Below are 20,133 nucleotides of genomic sequence, written 5' to 3'. Positions count from 1 at the left end.
CACCGCAGCCTGCCATGTGGACAGTTTGTGGTGGTTTGGCGTCACCATCATTCCTAACCCTAAATGTGTGTGCTGCCAATAAATGTTTTAACTGTGACCTGATACATGAGGTCAGGCATGGAATTTTCCACTATAGTGTCATGTCAGCACCCAGAAAGTTTTGGATTTAGGAGCATTTCAGATCTTAGATTTTCAGATTAGGCGTGTATAATCTATACTACCTACCTGACTTTCCCCTCATAGGTCCTCCCATGAGCCCATGTTCCTCCCCTCCTGAAGAACTTTAGAAGGGATGCCCTTTCCCTGTCTCCTCCCTTCCACTTGCCTAGTTAGCTCCTAATTTGCTCTTTCAAACCTCAGCTCTGCCACCCTTTTTTGGGGGAGCCTTTCCCAGCATGGTTAGGACTCCCTATTCTATGCTCTCCTGCACTCTGTGGACTCCCTTGTAACATTTAATCAAGGTCGTGTTAAATGATCAGCTGCAGGTTTGGTTATTCGATACTTTCTCCTACTGTGCTGTAAACTTTGAGGATGGGTAGTGTGGCCCCATCTGGCTTGTTTATGACAGTGTCCTGGAACCTCCCTCAGGCCCCTAAGCAGACCCCACAACATTTGTTGAAAATACACCAGTAAATATAATGGGAAGACGAATGGGGTAGGAGGCTGTTGTGGTTGAAATTAGGATAGAGCCTTTGGTTGAAGCAGGAATGTGGGGCCTAGGATACTTCCCACTAAGCCTGCCCCTTCCCCTCCACAGGGGTCCTGGAGGCACAGAGTGGAAAACACTCTGAAAAGCACTGTTGGCGATGATGGGATGCTCTGACTAATAAAAGGTTTTGTTATTTGGCTTTGGAGTAGAGAAGACTGTTATTCTCTTGGCCCAGGGAAACTTTCTTTTGCTTCATAAGAATGATCAAAGTAGCTTTGCGTAGACAGGAAGCATATTTCATTCACTTATTTCAACATCTTGTCTTTCTTGGGTAAGGAATGACTGTAAAAGACATCTGCAGGATGGTCAGAATTGTATTATTTTGTGCAAGACTAGATGTAGAGTAGACATTTCTTTGGAAAGTCATCCTGGCCTAGGCCCAGACCATCAGGAAAATTGCCTCCATACTCTGTGGATCCATGTACACATGGCCCCATTCCTGGGTCTGGAATCATGTGACACAGTGCAGATCATGTGACTCTAATACTCCTTCAGTGTGGTCAGCTATAATAGAGTCAAGGAATCGCTATATTTGTTAAATAGGGTGAATGGAAGTGAAAATTACCTTTTGACTGAGTAGCATTGCTGAGGAAAATCAATAGAAGTGGCCCAAGATCCTTTCACGTTGTCTCAGTTTTAAATGTTGTAAACTTTCAAATTACTGAAACTCTGGGTTTCAGTATCCAGCCCCTTCAAGGCTAGCTGAAAATCAACAACAGAGTGGGTTAAAATAAAAGAAGCACGTCTGTGCAATCCCAAATTAAAGCGAAAATATGTGCTGGGCAAAAGTAAGTCATTTTTCAACCTCAAAATATTTTTTCCAAATTCTAAGATCCTGCATTTGACATGTTTAAGAGGGAGATATAACAGCTGAAGTTGTCTTTGTTCAGAATGTAGGAGACAGTTTTGTCTAGACTTTCAGGAAAGATATAGAATGACATTTTCAGAACAAATCAAAATATATTTTTAAATTCCTTTTTCCCCTTCACAAAGAGGATCTGACATGTTTCTGTGATTTGAATTTGGTTGCTCTATAAATGGCCTCAATAGTTTAACATGAAAAGTAGATTAAAATGAACCATTGAGAAAAGTTATTAAAATACTGTTAGTTCACTCTCTTACCTTCCCAATAACCTTACCACCATAAACAATTTAGTAACTAATATTGAGTGGAGTGGTTTCTAGGTATGTGTTAATCTCTTGACATACATTTTCCAACTTAGTTCTCACCACAACCCCATAAAGCAGATATTGCTGTTATGTTAATTTTCTCATGAAGAAACGGAGACACAGACAGTTGGGGTGACTCACTCAAAGCCACAGAGCCAAGCAGGGACTGTCTGACTGATCCCCCAAACCTGCCTTCCTGCCCTCCTCACCACTGTGCTTCTGCCTTCTTTCTCCACAGGGCCAGCATCGTACAAAAACGCATTATTTATTTTCAAGATGAGGGCTCTCTGACCAAGAAACTTTGTGAACAAGGTAAGACCCTGTGGGGCGGGGTAGGGGTGGGGTGGGGGGTGGGCAGAGACATGGAAGGCAGCTCCTCCTGCGCAAGCCTCCTGCTGCAGGAATTAAGGCCACTGGGCTTCATGAGTTCCTCTGGGTTCTGCTTCCTCACGTAGCTCTGATTTTTAATCTGACTGTGTGCTGTGGATAATTGGATCCGACTTAAGCTCTAATTACTCAGCTTGATTCCCTGGGTAGGAGATAATGTACCTTATATTGGTGTCATCGTCTTATTTTTGTGAAACAGTGATTATTCTGAAGAGGTTCCTTGGAATAATTCACAGGACTTAATTAAGGAATGCACAATTGTGTACCTTTAAAAAGTCTATAATGGTTCTTTGGGGAAAAAAATCACCAGCAAGATCTTGTGTGGCACCAAGACAATATGGAAGGATTTTCTCCAGAGAAGACCGCAGGGGATGGGGATGCCAAGGGAGCGCTGACCTTGTGATATCACCACATTCAAGGATCTAGTCCTTACATTTGCAAACTCATCAACCTCCTCTCCTTAGGTTGAAGGTATTCTAACAAAGCTCATGGAGACTAACTAGACTGGGGGGATAAAGCAGAGGCCTGAGTTTAGATCAGGCCCAGGTTTGAATCTGCCTCTGCCCCTTCTAGCCATGTGACTTAAATAGATAAAATAGTACAGTACCTTCTTGACACATAGTAAATGTTATCTATAGAATAGATAGCTCTTGTTATCTATATCTGAAAGCTTATTCATTAATCTGCAAAACAAATTCACCTTAAACATCTGAATGTTTTTAAAAGTTATTAGATAACTAAATAAAAATAAAAAATGTTCCACATTTATACAGCATAACTGTCTCATTTCTATTTATTTTTGCAGAATTTTTATTTGCATTTAGAGCAATTAGTCTTTTGAGAAGAAATAATCCTCTCCAACTATAGCAAAGTATAAGCTACTAAGAAAAAGAAAGGTTGATAAAGGTCTTCTGGGAAAACAATAATAATAGCTAATATGTTTGGGGTGCTTTGCTACATGCCAAAAACTATTTTAAGCACTTCATATGCATTAATTTTGTAATCTGCACAACACCCCTATATGGTAAAGATTATTATTATATTTTTATGGATGAGGAACCTGACACAAAAAAAGTAAATAGCTTTCTCAGCATCATATAGTCATGGTGGAAGGCAGGGTTTGAAGTCAGAAGTCGGTGCCCTTAACCATTGCTTTCTATCAAAGCAACTTCTTCCCAGTTCAGTAGTTCTTATCATTGCCTTTGACAGATCAATGCATTCTCCCCCTGTGGATGAGCTGAGCAGAAACTAGGTCCCCTGTTTGGGATTGCTTGGAGAACATGGCAATAGCAAAGGCAAGAGAGTCGGATACCTTACATGAGGGTCATACTTCCCAGAGGGGCTGAAGAGCTGGAATCTGCAGTCTAGAGAGCCCTGGCCAGTTTCCAGATGGGCACCACCACATGTATATTCAACTGCCTGCAGGTTCACTCAGCCTTTCTCTAAACAGGGAGCATCTCCACTTATTAAGCTCTTGGTTCCTCAATGACAATCCCATCCCTGCTGTACCTCCCTGTGATGAGATCCAGGTGCTGTGGTGGACTTGTGGGTGTTTGGGATCACACCTTTACAAGACACCTCTTGTAAATGCCTTAAGACAAGGCTTCACATAACATCAGTATTGAGACTTTGGGAAGTGCATGTTAGTTAATGATTGATGTCAGTACATGAGGGTGTCAGTGAAGTATCTCCTAAGAACCCTCAGCTCCTGAAAATAAGGCTGTCCTCCCACAGTCAAACTAACAAAACCACACCACAGTGCCTGTGGGAGAAGACCTAGAGCTGCACAGATGAAAAGCAAAGGCAATCAATACTTTTAAAAAGCAAGAGAAACAATAGGTTACTTCCAATTAAGAACAGAGAAACAAAATATTCAAAAAAGTGACCTATAACAAACATATGCATACACATACTTTATTTTTTATTTTTTAATTTTTTTGAGACAGAGTTTCACTCTGTCGCCCAGGCTGGAGTGCAGTGGCACAGTCTCAGCTCACTGCAACCTACCCCTCCCGGGTTCAGGCGATTCTCCTGCCTCAGCCTCCCGAGTAGTTGGGATTACAGGAACGCACCACCATGCCCATTTTTGTAATTTTAGTAGAGATGGGGTTTCATCTCTGCTAAAGATGAAAATATCTCTGTCTCACAAGTAAGAAGTAAATAGAGATTTGCCATGTTGGCCAGGCTGGTCTCGAATTCCTGACCTCAAGTGATCCGCTTATCTCTGCCTCCCAAAGTGTGGAATTACAGGCATGAGCTACTGTGCCCAACCCTGCATACACATACTTTAATACCATGTCACAAACAATTAAAGGAAAGAGACAAAAAAAAAAAAAAAAGGCAAAATGAAGGGAAACAGAAAAAAGAGGAAAATGTCAACAGAAAAGGGATAATGAGAAAAGGAAGTAAAAGAGAAGAGGAACAAAGAATTCGGGAAGAGAGTTGCAAAGGAAGTCAGTGGATTTAGAGTAGAAATGGAGAGAGAGGGCAGCTCTGGAGATGCTCTATAGCCTGAAATTACCCATGGTTGGCAGGCCCTGCTGTGGTTAGAAGAGGAGTAAGTGGACAATTCTTATCACTGCCCTTTGAAAGCCTGATTCATTTTCAATAGGCTTTTCCTCAGTAGGAAAACAGTATATCTGTTTTTATTTTCAAACTTAAAAATTTATTTTTCAAATGGAAGCTTAAAAATGTATTTTTCAAATGGAAGCTTATTTTCCTTTGAAAATCCAAAGGTTTATTATGCATCCCTTTGAACCCTCAGAAATATCTTTAAGCTTACCACCTATATCTGAAAGCCCTTTTGATAAGGCAAAGCTACCAGTTGGCCTTCTTTTGGTTTTTGTAGAGACTATTGCTGCCTCATTTAATAGCCCCTAGTAGTTACAATTGAAACCTCAACATGTATCTCTGATTTAGAAATCGTAGAGCTATGTAGGGAGGCTTTTTTTTTTTTTTTTTTTTTTTTTTTTTAGTGCATCTTTCTTCATTTGGAAAAAGCAACACAGAAACAATAAAAAAGTTTTCTCCCTTTGCTGTCTATGCAGACCTATCCAGATGAGGTCTTTCCTGGAGTAATGTAGTGCAGAGATTAAGGGCATGAGCTCTGGACCCAAAAAGACCTGGCCTCCAGTTCTGCCTGCCGTGTTCACTAACCCTGTGACCTTGAACAGGTTACTTAATCTGCCTCAATTTACTGATCTGTAAAATGGGGATAGAAAAAGTACTTACCTCCTAGCATTGTTAGGATTAAATGAGACAATATATGGAAAGAAAACAGCACATAAAAGGACTCAGTATTTTGTAGTTATTGTTATGATGTCTCATCCTTTCATCTCCACCCTAGAATCTAGAATTCACTTCTATCCATCATGGATTTTATATATTTAAACCAAATCAACCCAGTAAATTCCAAAAGGAAGTCTTATAAAATGCTCTTCCTAACACTCACAATGATTTTAACATTCTTTGTCACTACTCTTTGTATAATATTTAAGAATAAATGTCCAACTGCAAAGAAAAAAACCCATTTATGTTAATACTACTAGAGGAAGTGAAAAAAAGCAACTGAAGCAAGTTACATCTGTAGTCATTGTTTTCATCTTGCAGGAAGCAGAACAGACTAAAAGCAACAATGTGCAGCTAGAGATGTGGGTTTGACAATCGGAAATACTGAATTTATTCATGTAATCTCTCTTTCCCCACTTATCAGCTATTCACAGCTAAAAATGAGGGCCGAGAGGGAATCTTAAGTTTTTCCTGGCTGCTTCTATACCCAGAAGTACAGTAAACCTGAGCTTATGAACACATTTCCACCTCCCACCCCTCCCAGTGAAGTCTCTGAAAGCGTGATAAGAAGTGATGTGATTATATATGCATGCCTTCCCCCCCCCCAACCCCTTCAGTAGTTCTTTATATCTCTCCATTTATTTTCACCGCTCTGCTTCAAAGTCACTCCTTCTGGTCCTGTCATTTTGGTCCCAGAGAGTATTTCCTAAAGAAAGCACACATGTATATTCCTCCTAAAATTTGTTAGAGAAATCCTGTTGTGAGAGGGGTGGGGAAGGAGACCAGGATCCGGAAAGGATGATTGAGTAAATTTTACCCCTGACTTTTCAACATAGCCCCCATCTTAAATATTCTCGAATAACCTATGGGTTATTGTTCCCACAGATCTTCTTAAGTTATTAGGGAAAAAGCACTGATTTTTTTTTTTTTCCAAAATATTACCATACTTAAAGGCATACAAAATCCTTTATTGCCCAAGTACTGATCTGGCTCTAAGTCTTATTAACTAAAAAACTGCATCTTCTTTTCCTAAGGGTTAAGGATAAAATGAGATCACGATAGCACCACCTTATGTACAACCCACATTTGCTTTCTAACTTGGTGACTCTTCTGACTGTTTCAGATTCCACATTTGATGGGGTGACTGACAAACCCATCTTAGACTGCTGTGCCTGCGGAACTGCCAAGTACAGACTCACATTTTATGGGAATTGGTCTGAGAAGACACACCCAAAGGATTACCCTCGTGAGTAGAGTGGCTACTCTGTGGTTTGAGGAAAAGCACATGGTCAAAGTTCTGTCTGGTTGTGGGGCACACTAGCTACAGCATGTCAGATCTGCTCCCTAGTGTCAGCTGGTTCATGAAATGCACATTCCAAGTACGTATATTCATCAAGACAGGCAGACATTATACGGGTATGCTTTCAGCTTCTTTGTATAGTGTTGTGCTTTTTTTTTTTTTTTTTTTTTTTTGAGACGGAGTCTCACTCTGTTGCCAAGGCTGGAGTACAGTGGCACAATCTCGGCTCACTGCAACATCTGCCTCCCAGGTTCAAGCGATTCTCATGCCTCAGCCTCCTGAGTAGCTAGGATTACAGATATGCACCACTGCGCCCAGCTAATTTTTGTATTTTTAGTAGAGATGGGGTTTCGCCATGTTGGCCAGGCTGGTCTTGAACACCTGACCTCAGGTGATCCACCCACCTCGGCCTCCCAAAATGCTGGAATTACAGGCATGAGCCACCGCGCGCAGCCCCAGCATTGTGCTTTCTTATCTGTGATTTTTAAAAATATTCCTGAAGTCATGCTGCTTATCTTCAGGTCAGGCATTTGGTAACCTCAATACCCCTGCCATGACCCTGTCCATGAATTCCATGACAGACTTGCTGGAAATACCTGGCAAAAGGAACCTGCTCTTGACTCTACAGGTCAAGGTCAACAAATACTCTACTATCATAGCTGTCGGTAATTAGTCAGCCTGCCCTTTTTCTACTGACTTCAGATGCCACCTTGAAATCCCTTCATGAGGGGCCAGGCACGGTGGCTCAAGCTTGTACTCCCAGTGCTTTGGAAGGCTGATGTAGGAGGATCCTTTGAGGCTAGGAATTAGAGACCTGCCTAAGCAACACAGCAACATTTTAAAATTAACTGGGCATGGTGGCACATGCCTATAGTCCTGTAGTCTTGCCTGTAGTCCTAGCTACTCAGGAGGCTAAGACAGGAGGATCTTAAGCCCAGGAGTTCAAGGCTGCAGTGAGCCATGATCACGCCAGTACACTCCAGCCTGGGCATCAGAGTGAGACACTGACTCAAAAAATAAAAATAAATAAAAATAAATCCTTTCATAACATTGTTATCAAGATAGCCAAAACAAAGCCATGAGAATTGTCAGGAGACCCAAAGCTGACTATTTTTTAAGTCGATCCTACTAATTCCACTTTATCACATAACTGTCTCAACAAATTCCTAACATGTGCCAGGCACTGTGCTCAGCTCTAGAGTTATCATATGGAACAAAAAAAAAAAAGATGCACCCCATATTCTCAAGCCACTCAGCGGCTAGTGGAGAGATAGACACTAACCAAATAGTCATGCAGAAAGATGTGAAGACTAAGAAAAGTGGACTTACTGTGAACCAAGCATTTCGAAATATGTTCTAGTGTTTAATCCTCAAAGTAATGTGTTTTTGTGGATATGTTTACTGGGGAGCAGAGAGATGTCATTATTTGCCCACATTGAGATGTAAGTAATGGATCCAAATCCAAAGGGGTTTGTCAGGCTCCTAGGCCTGCCTTTTGTTTGGGTTGCATGTTGCCCATTCTCTCTGTGGGTGGCAGGATGTCCGTGTGTAGCACTGAGCCTGTTTTTTCTGTTCATTGTCTGTTTTGTTCTTGTGCATTTTGCTTTGGAGCTGCCACAGTTCAGGAAGAACAGTAGGAATGGGAGAGAGAGATTAAAAAGAGAGATTTGGCTCAGGTCCCAAAGGAAGGGGGGAGAAAAAGGCACATGATTGGGACTTAAGACTCAGACCAGATCAGAACCCATGATCCCCACACAGCCCACCCAGAGGGGACTCCGACATTTGTTGGCAAATCAAGAGCTCTATTGTTTAATGTTACCCACATGCAATCAAGGCTTGGGATCTTAGAAGCCTCTTTCTAGTTCATTCTTCTGACTCTGAGATTCAGCCTGATCTGCATCAGCTGTGTGGGAGACCTGTGCGAAGAAACTTGGACTGTCTGCCTGGGGGGAAGAAAACACTTGGAACGAGCGTGATGGAAAAAATTTCCTCCAGCCTCTCTTATCCACTAACCAGAGGAAATAAAATGTTAGGGGCCCATTACTCATCTTTTGTGATCCTAAGAAGTTTCTTGACCTTTTCTATTCTGCCACTGTCATTTCCCAGAATTTAGGGAGGAGGTGAAAAAAAAATTGTTTTTGGGTCTTTGGGCCAAATCAAGTACAAATCTATACAGAATTTCTGTGGAGTTGAGAGTTTCTTAGTAATTATAGCAGACGTGTGTTCCAGATCTTCTAGGATTGTTCCATTTCTGGCATTATGTCTGATAGAAATTGTCTATCAGATTGTGTCCTAATTTTTGGTTGGGAAAATTTGGTCACTTGTACAGAATAACACTTAACATATCATACTGCAATTATTTTTTAAAAAATATTTCTTTCCCACTAGACTGAGAAGTCCTCCAGGACAAAAGTGATGCTGTGCTTATCTTTGATTCTTAGTGCCTGTTGCCTTCCCAAGCACTATGTACTGATTGTTGAACTCAGAGTGGCATTCATTATGACCTGGGAGGCAGATGTCTAGCCTTCACCTAGTCAGGATGGGCAGTACTGAGGAGAGTGTGAGCCAAACCTTCCATGGAGGAAAAGGAGTGAACACTCAGGGAGACTGGAGCCATTTAAAAGGGCATGGGGGAGGATCTCATCAGGACCTTGAAAATTTAATGCTCTCAAAAGTTATTTCTATCAGACTTAAGTAATAGATGAATTTCCTTTTGCCACTGCAAAGATGATGCTGTCTTGATAACCAATCTCTAGCATCATGCCCAGAGAAGCTTCCCACAACAGTGCAAACTGACAGTTGCCAAGCCCCCTGTCCTTTTTTAGTCATCCAAAACGCTCCTTTCTCTACAATGATCTTAGGACAGTAGTTCTCAAGCTTTTAAATCTCAGGACCCCTTTTACATGCTTAAAAAATCTTTGAGGATCCCAACATAAGTGGCTTATATGGGTTATAGCCATCAATCTTCCATATATCAAAAATTAAAACTGAGAAATTTAAAAATATTATTTATTTTTAAAATAAACCTAGTAAATTAAAAATAATAAACTCATTACAGGTTAATATAAAGAACATATTTTGTGAAAATACCTATATTCCTCAAAACAAAAGAAATGTGAAAAGAGGATCAATGTTTTAAGTTTTTGGAACTGTCTTTTCTTCTGGCTTAATAGAAGACACCTGGATTCCCATTTGTCTTTGTTTCTGCATTCAACTTCGATTCAAAGTAGATTCACATAGATTTTTAAAAATCTGTTTTTTGGTTGAAGTATGTGAAGAAAATTCTGTCTCATATCACTATGTAATTGGAAAGGGGAAGAGTATTTTAATAACCTTTTCCGATAATTATAGATAATCTTTGATCCTACACCAGAACTCTGCAAATTGTTGTTTTTTTAAAAGGTTAATTACAATGTGGAATATGAAACTATATCAGTGAACTTGTACTTCTACAGTAAAAGTCATTGCTTTACCTTCTACTTTAAATGGATCTTTTACAAATGCATGGTTTTGTAACATCTTATGTTGATCATTTGGAAAATATTGGTGTACTGAGTTATGCAGATTGTCGAAGTGTTGACACAGTTCATTAAACAATATGAAAAGCCATATCCATTAATATCACTACCAACCTCATCAGAAAAGTATTTAATATCGGAAAGCTATCAAGTTCATAATAATGAATACAAGTTTTCTAAAATTCTGGGTTTTGCTTGAAAGCTGAGATTTTATCACTGGCAACAAATACTGTCAGTTGTTTTCCTTGAAGTGACAGGCTCACTTTATTTTTTAGAAAATGTAGGCCAAATTCCCAAATCTGAATAACCATAATTTGTCTGTCATTTGTCCTTTCAAGTGAAAATGATGTTTTATGAACATAAAAAGTGGCTAGTCCAGCTTGCACCTCAAAGAGTCGCATAAGTGCTTTTATTCAAGACAATCACAGTACTTCAGTATATTGCAGAAGTGCTTCTGCATAGTTCCCAATTAGTCACACAGAATAATAAAAAGGTGTGTACTCAAAGGCAGAGATCTAATGAAATTAATCATTTTTATTGTTTTTTCAAGGACATTCTTTTTTTTTTAACTTTAAGTTCTGGGATATGTGTACAGAATGTGCAGGTTTTTTACATAGGTATACATGTGCCATGGTGGTTTTGCTGCACCTATCAACCCATCATCTAGATTTTAAGTCCCGTGTGCATTAGGTATTTGTCCTAATGCTCTCCCTCCCCTTGCCCCACACCTCCAGACAGGCCCTGGTGTGTGCTGTTCCCCTTCCTGTGTCCATGTGTTCTCATTGTTCAACTCCCACTTACAAGTGAGAACATGCTGTTTGGTTTTCTGTTCCTGTGTTAGTTTGCTCAGGATGATGATTTCCAACTTCATCCATATCCCTGCAAAGAACATGAACTCATTCTTTTTTATGGCTGCATTGTATTCCATGGTGTATATATGCCACATTTTCTTTATCCAGTCTATCATTGATGGGCTTTTGGGTTGGTTCCAAGTCTTAGCTGTTGTAAACAGTGCTGCAATAAACATACGTGTGCATGTGTATTTATACTAGGATGATTTTTAATCCTCTGGGTATATACCCAGTAATGGGATCGCTAGGTCAAATGGTATTTCTGGTTCCAGACCCTTGAGGATTGCCACATTGTGTTCCACAATGGTTGAACTAATTTACATTCCTACCAACAGTGTAAAAGCATTCCTATTTCTCCATATCCTCTCCAGCATCTATTGTTTCCTCACTTTTTAATGATCGCCATTCTAACTGGCGTGAGATGGTATCTCATTGTGGTTTTGATTTGCATTTCCCTAATGACCAGTGATGATGAGCTTTTTCATATGTTTGTTGGCCACATAAATGTCTTCTTTTGAGAAATGTCTGTTCATATCCTTTGCCTACTTTTTGATGGGGTTGTTTATTTTTATCTTGTAAATTTGTTTAAGTTCCTTGTAGATTCTGGATATTAGCCATTTGTCAGATGGATAGATTGCAAAAAATTTTCTCCCATTCCGTAGGTTGCCTGTTCACTCTGATGCTAGTTTCTTTTGCTGTGCTGAAGCTTTTTAATTTAGTAATATCCCATTTGTCAATTTTGGCTTTTGTTGCCATTGCTTTTGATGTTTTAGTCATGAAGTTTTGCCCATGCCTATGTTCTGAATGATATTGCCTAGATTTTCTTCTAGAGTTTTTGTGCTTTTAGGTTTTACATTTAAGTCTTTAATCTATCTTGAGTTAATTTTTGTATAAGATATAAGGAAGGGGTCCAGTTTCTGTTTTATGCATATGGCTAGGCAGTTTTCCCAGCACCATTTATTAAACAGAGAATCCTTCCCCCATTGCTTTTGTCAGGTTTGTCAAAGATTAGAGGGTTGTAGATGTGTGGTGTTATTTCTGAGGTCTCTGTTCTGTTCCGTTGGTCTATATATCTGTTTTGGTACCAGTACCATGCTACTTTGGTTACTGTAGCCTTGTAGTATAGTTTGAAGTCAGGTTGCATGATGCCTCCAGCTTTGTTCTTTTTGCTTAGGATTGTCTTGCCTATATGGGCTCTTTTTTAGTTCCATATGAAATTTAAAGTAGTTTTTTCTAGTTCTGTGAAGAAACTCAGTGGTAGCTTGATGGGAATAACATTGAATCTATAAATTGCTTTGGGCAGTATGGCCATTTTCACAATATTAATTCTTCCTATCCATGAGCATGGAATCTTTTTCCATTTGTTTTTGTCCTCTCTTGTTTCCTTGAGCAGTGGTTTGTAGTTTTCCTTGAAGAGGTCCTTCATGTCCCTTGTAAGTTGTATTCCTTGGTATTTTATTCTCTTTGTAGCAATTGTGAATGGGAGTTCACTCATGATTTGGCTCTCTGCTTGCCTATTATTGGTGTATAGGAATGTTTGTGATTTTTGCACATTGATTTTGTATCCGAGACTTTGCTGAAGTTGCTTATCAGCTTGAGATTTTGGGCTGAGATGATGGGGTTTTCTAAATATACAATCATGTCATCTGCAAACAGAGGCGATTTGACCTCCTCTCTTCCTAATTGAATACCCTTTATTTCTTTCTCTTGCCTGACTGCCCTGGCCAGAACTTCCAATACTATGTTAAATAGGAGTGGTGAGAGAGAGCATCCTTGTCTTGTGCTGGTTTTCAAGGGAAATGCTTCCAGCTTTTGCCCATTCAATATGATATTGGTTATGGGTTTGTCTTAAATAGCTCTTATTATTTTGAGATATGTTCTATCAATACCTAGTTTATTGAGAGTTTTTAGCATGAAGAGCTGTTGAATTTTACCAAAGGCTTTTTCTGCATCCTTGTCAGGGTCTGCTGCACTCTTCAGAGCCTGCGGGCCGGAATGTTTAAATCCGCTGAAGGTGGGCCCACAGCCGCCGCTTCCCCAGGTGATCTGTCTCCAGAGAGGGGAGTTTTATCTACAAGCCCCTGACTGGGCCTGCCGCCTTTCTTTCAGAGATGCCCTGCCCTGTGAGGAGGAGTTTAGAGAGGCAGTCTGGCCACAGTTGTTTTGCCATGCTGTGTTGAGTTCTGCCCAGTCTGAACTTCCCAGCCTCTTTAGCACTGTCAGGGGAAAGCTGACTACTCAAGCCTCAGTAATAGTGGATGCCCCTCCCGGCACCAACCTCAATCATCCTGGGTCAACTTCAGACTGCTGTGCTGGCAGTAAGAATTTCCAGCCAGCGGTTCTTAGACTGCTGGGTTCCATGGGAGTGGGACCCGCTGGGCAAGACCACTTGGTTCACTGGCTTCAGCCCCATTTCCAGGGGAGTGAATGGTTCTGTCTTGCTGGAGTTCCAGGTGCCACTGGGGTATGGAAAAAAAAAAAAAAAAAACCTGCAGCTAGCTTGGCGTCTGCCCAAAAGCTGCCCAGTTTTGTAATTGAAACCCAGGACCCTGGTGGTGTAGGCACACGAGGGAATCCCTTGGTCTGCAGATTGCAATAACTATGGGAAAAGTGTAGTATCGGGGCTGGATAGCACAGTCCTTCACGGCTTCCCTTTGCTGGGGGAGGGAGGCCCCCAGCTGCTTGCACTTCCTGGGCAAGGCTACACCCCACCTTGTTTCTGCTCATCCTCTGTGGGCTGCGTCCACTGCCTAACCAGTCCCAGTGAGATGAACAGGGTACTTCAGTTGGAAATGCAGAAATCACCCACCTTCTGCGTTGGTCTCACTGTGAGCTGCAGACCAGAGCTGTTCCTATTCGGCCATCTTGCCAATACCCTCCAAGGACACTCTTAAGTGAAACGGACCCCTTTTGTTTTTTACTGTTGGTATGTGGCAATGAAAAATACATCAGCTACTAATATGGTTTGGGGCCATTGCTTGATCCATGCTCAGTGCCAGAGTTAATGTCAATACATTACAAAGGGAAGTAATGTATTAGCATTATTATAAAAATAGTTTTCACCTTCTAGACCCCCTGAAAGGGTCTCGGGGTTCCCAGGGGTCTGTGATCCATACTTTGAGAACCTCTGCAATAGATAAGATAGCAGCCTAAGTTGTCTGACTTTCAGTAGTCTTTGGGTAACTTGCCCTTCGGAATTTATGTTAGACACTCTAGGAAGGGTAGGGCAACACCCAGTCTCTGCAGGTGGGCCACATCTGCAGAGGCTCTTCTTAACCATTATACAAAATGGTTTGTTCCAAGTGCTGTTTCTGGGCTTCCCTCCATCAGAGCACAGAGTTCTCTCTAGGAGGGGCTAGATGTGGTTAGATAAGAAGGGAGGCAGGGGAATCACCTAAATGACCTCTGGCATTCCCTACCTATTGTAATGCCATAGATCTCTGCTTGTCATCTGGAAATAGTGAAATCCTTTTAAAACACTTCTAATCTAGTAGTTCTAGAAATCCATTTTAACTTATAATGTAAGTTTTACCTCCTAGTTTTATAAGTGAAAAATTCCTGAAGCACAAAGAAGTTACCGACTCAGATGACATAGCCAGAGAGTGTCCAAAACAAAATCAAAGCTTAGGTCTCCTGATTCCTTTATGCCTTCCTCTCTAGGCTATCAGGAGGCAATCAATCTTCTGTCCTCTGCAGGAAAATTAGTATCTTATACACAAAGCATCTTTTAATAAGGCCCTGCTTTACTAACATGAACTCAACTGGTACCAAATTTGGTGCCATACTGAACAGCTTTGCCCCACTCTACAAAAACCTATGTTGCAGCGATCCTAACTTAGAAGTCAGAAAGAGAAGGTCTGGCTGGATTCACTGAGCCTGAGTGGAGTTCATGGACCCTAAAGTGTCAGAAGAACTGCCAGCTCCTGCAATGTCTGTTCTAGGCACTGTGAGTCTGTAGCTCCCAACTATAGCTCAGAAGCAGTTGCTTCACAGAAACAAGATGACTGGGCAGTGTTACCACATAAGGGTGTCCTGGAGGCTGGAGACATGCCCAGTCTTTTCCAAGGGATTGGGAGTTACCTAAAAGATGCTGAGTCTCTTTACTCTGTAGCTCTGAATACAGCTCTTGGGTTTTTGACAAGTGCTTCTATCCCATAGAGACCTTTTCATCACCCTTGACAATGTAAGCTGCATAGCTTCCCCCGTTTTTGTTATGACATCGGCTTTAATGCTGCTTAACAGATACGCATTGATGAAAGGAACATTTTTTCCAGGAGCCAATTATGTTTTTCATTTGCCAATACATTGCCTAAAATATAAATACCGCAATTGGAAAATATACCCTATATAATCAAAGTTCATTTTACAATGTAATTCAGCCATCTTTTCTATTGGGTCACTGGATTTAGGAAATTATTATTAAGTCTAATCACATGAAAAACCACCACTCTAACACTTAGCAACTACTTTTGTTTCTTCATATATTCGTCTATATACAGAGTATCTATATCACATTTGAACCCACTGTGTTCTACTTTTTGCATTTGATTTTGTCTTCATACTCGTATCAGCTTGTTCTAGGCAACTTATCTATTGTTTTATTGATCATTTAAGTAATGTCAGGTCTTTTGCTAACGTAGAAAGCACTGCAATAAAATACTTTGTACTTAGGCCGGGCATGGTGGTCACGCCTATAATCCCAGCACTTTGGGAGGCCAAGGCAGGTGGATCACTTGAGGTCAGGAGTTTGAGACCAGCCTAGCCAACATGGTGAAACCCCACCTCTACTAAAAATACAAAAGCTCACCAGGCATGCTGGTGTGTGCCTGTAATTCCAACTACTCAGGAGGCTGAGGCATGAGAATCGCTTGAACCCGGAAGGCAGAGGTTGCAGTGAGCCAAGATTGTACCACTGCACTCTAGCCTGAGTGACAGAGTGAGACTCTGTGTCCAAAAAAAAAAAAAAAAAACCCGCCACAACACTTTGTACTTAAAGTCTTCCTCAATCCTTCTCCTTTCTTTGGAATTATTTCCTTAAATAATTTCCCAAGATTAAAACTGCTGGATCAAAGGATATGGATTTTTCTTGTGGCCCTTGAGACGTCTTGCCAGATTCTTCTCCAAAACATTTGTAACAATTCAGTTTATTACCAATAATGAATAAATGTGTCTGTTTCTCCTAGCCTCCTTAGCATTCAATTAAAATTTTCATTAAAATTTTATTTATTATTTATTCAAAATTAATCTTATTTTAAATTGGCATTGGTTTAATTACGAACACACTTGAATCTTTTTTCATGTTTATTGTCCTTTGCCTTTAAAACCACTAGGGTGTTGGCATGAATCAAGTCTGATTTTGCTCCTTGTCTCCCCAGGGAGTCAGTCATTGTCTGGCACATTGAAAGTTCTGAATAAATAGTGTGGAATGAATGGATGAATGAATGAGAAGCAGTTACAAAATGAGTAAGGAAGAGAGTGGAGGGAGATGAGCAATGAGAAGCTGCTGAAGAGGTTAGGCCAGAAGAAAGATAAGGCCATATGTGGATGCTGGGTGGACAGCAGCTTGGATGGGGCCAGTGGTGTGTGGGAGGATGGTCTAGGAGGACATTGCAGTGGGTTAGCAGGCAATGGTGTGGCTTGGACTGCAGCAGTGAAAGTGGTAATGGAGAAAACTGGTATATTTGACATCTCTTTTAACAGTACATTCTGTCACGGACTGCATGCGGAGGAGTAAGAGAGAAGCATCATAGCTGACAAGCTAGGTTTCTGGCTTGGAAATGGAGGTGCTCTTTCTTTTGAAAATATTCCTCAATATTATTATCTTTCTCTTTTTACAAATGTCTTTGAAATCATTTCATCAAGCTCTGGAAAGGATCCTGTCAGAATTTTAAGTGGGATTGCACTAAATCTCAAAATTACCTTGAGAGGAATTGTTAACTTCATAATGTTTAGCTTGTCTAGTTTTTTCCCATTAATGAATAAAACCAAACCATGCCTTGAACAGTGATACCATATGAACCATAGCCCTTCTTTCTCAATCTAACTGCAGAAACAAAATTAAACATTATATTACAGTTCTCCAGAGAAACAGACCAGTAGGAGATAGATAAATGAGAGATTAGATAGACAGATAGATAGATAGATAGATAGATAGATAGATAGATAGATAGATAATTTTTTTATGAGGAATTGGTTCACATGATTATGGGGGCTGAGAAGTTCCACAATCTGACATCTGCAAACCAGAGACCCAGGAGAGCCAGCGGTGTGGTTCTAGTTGAAGTCCAAAAGCCTGAGAACAAAGGCAGCCAATGGTGTAAATCCCAGTCCCAGGGCAGGAGAAGGCCAATGTTCCTGGTCAAGCAGGCAGGCAGGATGTAAAGAAATGGATTTCTTCTTCCTCTGCATATTGTTCTGTTTGGCCCTTGATTGATTGGATGAGGTCCACACACACGGGGGAGGGAAGTCTCCTTTGTTGAGTTACCTGATTCAAATGTGAATCACATCTGGAAATCCTCACAGATGTACCCAGAAATAAATTGGGCACCCAATGGTGCAGTTGACACATAAAATGAACCACCACAAACATACAATGAACAATAATCCCACTGCTTCCTTCTTCCATCACTGTGAAATCCCTCCCAAAACTGAGAAGTCTGCCCATCAGAGCCTCCCAGCTGTGCCACTGCCAGTTCTATGATGGGACAGGAGACACTGCTGCTGCTACCAGGCTGAGTCACAAATACAGAATTTCACCAGGAAATAGAATTTGGCACCCAACACATGTGTTGTCATACACAGTGTCAGTGAAAGAAAGGGCAAAAGAGAAAAGATTAAGTATCTTCTGTACCCTTTTTCTCTTGCCTTCCTTCTGCCTCTCTGGAAAGGAAGTCTTAGGACAACCATTCACCTGTGTATGGGTTGGGAGTGGAGAAGGAAAGTCCATGATCACATTTTCCAGTTAAACAGGGAAGGCTGAACACTTAAATCTCTGTTGTTTCCCCAAATCCCACAAAGATAACACTATATGAATAAAGCAGATTCAGTCCCAGAGGATTTCTCTTACTTTTTCCAGTAGTTTTAGGTACTTCGCACAGGAGTGTTTTTTAGGGGTTTCATTCTAACCCCCAGATCCACACTTTTCTCCTCTCCATCCTGCTTTGGGAGGGTGACCTCGAGGGATCTCATCAAGTGGCCCTCTCACCCTGTGCATTCCAGCTGAATTTGGTCAGTGGGAAGCCAAGGACAGAGAAGAGTGAGGTCAGGGTCTCTACCTACCCACCCACTGCTGCCTGTCAGTGGATGCTACAGATGGGCAGTCCTCGTCCGGCAGCTACAGCTTCTGCCCAGCCATCCTGTCTTCCAGCTTCAGCTCTCCCTCCTGGTTCCTGAAACTGCTTCTCCTCAGGTTTAGGAGTAGTCACAACTCCCTGGGAGCTTCACCTTTCCTTATTGTACTCCCTTGACTCTGCCAGGCCCTTATAAACTGTCCCTTCATCAGACTCACTTCTCTTGCCTCACTTGAGTATGCCCTCTGTTCCCTGTGGGACTAAGACTAGTATTGCCACTCTTTCAGAAATTGATTCTTAGACTCTGTACATGTATTATTTTGATAAAAAGAAAAGCTAGCAAATACAGTAAAGTCAGCTATTGCTATAGGATTTTATGTTGCTATAGGATTTTATAAAGGATTGTACATCCCCACTATACTGAGGCTGCCTTTGATCCACTCAGAATTGCCTTCCTCTCCCCCACCCCACTCAAATGCTGCTTCCTTCCATTGCTCACCTAGGACCTAAAAACACCCAAATGAGAATGTCTTTTCTCTGGGTCTGTGGCTAAACTCAGATGCGAATCTAGTTTCTATTCCCATATCTTCTAACTCCGTCTCACCTTGCCAACACTAGGCTGTCATCTAACCCAAAACATATTCGAAGGAGCAATATTATAAAGTAGATTATTAGATAGGGGGTTTCTGGAATTTTGGCTAAGAGGACACCCTTTAATCATAGTGCATTTTCACAGATCATGTTTCCTGGTTTAAAAATATATTTACTTTCCATAAAAACTGAGACTTGAACAAATTTTAATTTTTTCTAAATGATTTTTGTTTTCCCAAGAAGGCTTTGCAGTTTCATTCTTATGTATGCTTCATCAACTTAATTTCTAGGATTATTTTATGTTTTGGTTATTATGAATGAGATTTCCAGTTTTCATTATGCTTTCTACCAGGTTATAATTAGTGTACAAAAATGCTCTCATTATTCCCATTTATTGTACCTGTATGCTTTTTTCTAATAGTTTTACCTAATATTCCTTGGGCTACATAAGTAATCAATAGCTATTTGCCTAGCTGGGCACGGTGGTGCATGTCTGTAGTCCCAACTACTTGGGAGGCTGAGGCAGGAGAATGGCTTGAACCCATCCTCGAACCCATGGTTAAGTCCAATGAGCCATGATTATACCACTGCCACTGCACTCTAGCCCAGGCAACAGAGTGAGACCTCATTTCTAAGAAGTTAAATAAGCAAAATAAAAAATAAAAATAATAATTTGCCTGTAAAATACAACATGTTTTTCTCTCTCTCTCTTTTTTTTTTTTTTTCTGATTAGTCTTCCATGATTTCTGTGGTCTCCCTCTTGTTCACTGACAATGTACAGTGTTGACTCTTGGCTTCCAGGATGTTTAAGGATGTTAAATATAGATGTACACTTTTAATTTTTTTAATGGATATTGGATTTTTCTAATGCCATTTCAGCACTTATTGACATGAACAAATAATTGTTACTATTCAGTCTCTTTTTGTGGAGTATTATAATTACTAGTTTTCAATTTGCTAGATTATTCTTCCATTCTGTGATAAGCCTAATTTAATCGTGGTTTTTTTTCTTCCTTTAGTATGCATGCAT

The 20,133-nt window shown here is 40.7% G+C and overlaps 1 protein-coding gene across 2 annotated transcripts in view; it reads left to right on the top strand.

The window, feature by feature from the left end:
- SPON1 (spondin 1) overlaps positions 1–20,133 on the top strand; it is a 313,903-nt gene that overhangs the window by 114,487 nt on the left and 179,283 nt on the right. For both annotated transcript variants that reach the window (XM_073018110.1, XM_008006181.3), the window contains exons 4-5: positions 2,118–2,191; positions 6,678–6,800. In XM_073018110.1, the coding sequence (XP_072874211.1) occupies positions 2,118–2,191; positions 6,678–6,800 (197 nt within the window). The remainder of the gene's footprint in view (positions 1–2,117; positions 2,192–6,677; positions 6,801–20,133) is intronic.

This window comes from Chlorocebus sabaeus, chromosome 1 (assembly GCF_047675955.1).
Source record: "Chlorocebus sabaeus isolate Y175 chromosome 1, mChlSab1.0.hap1, whole genome shotgun sequence".
In the NCBI taxonomy this organism is placed as follows: domain Eukaryota; kingdom Metazoa; phylum Chordata; class Mammalia; order Primates; family Cercopithecidae; genus Chlorocebus; species Chlorocebus sabaeus.
Note: the sequence above shows the minus strand (reverse complement) of the source record. Positions and strands in the feature narration are given on the sequence as shown.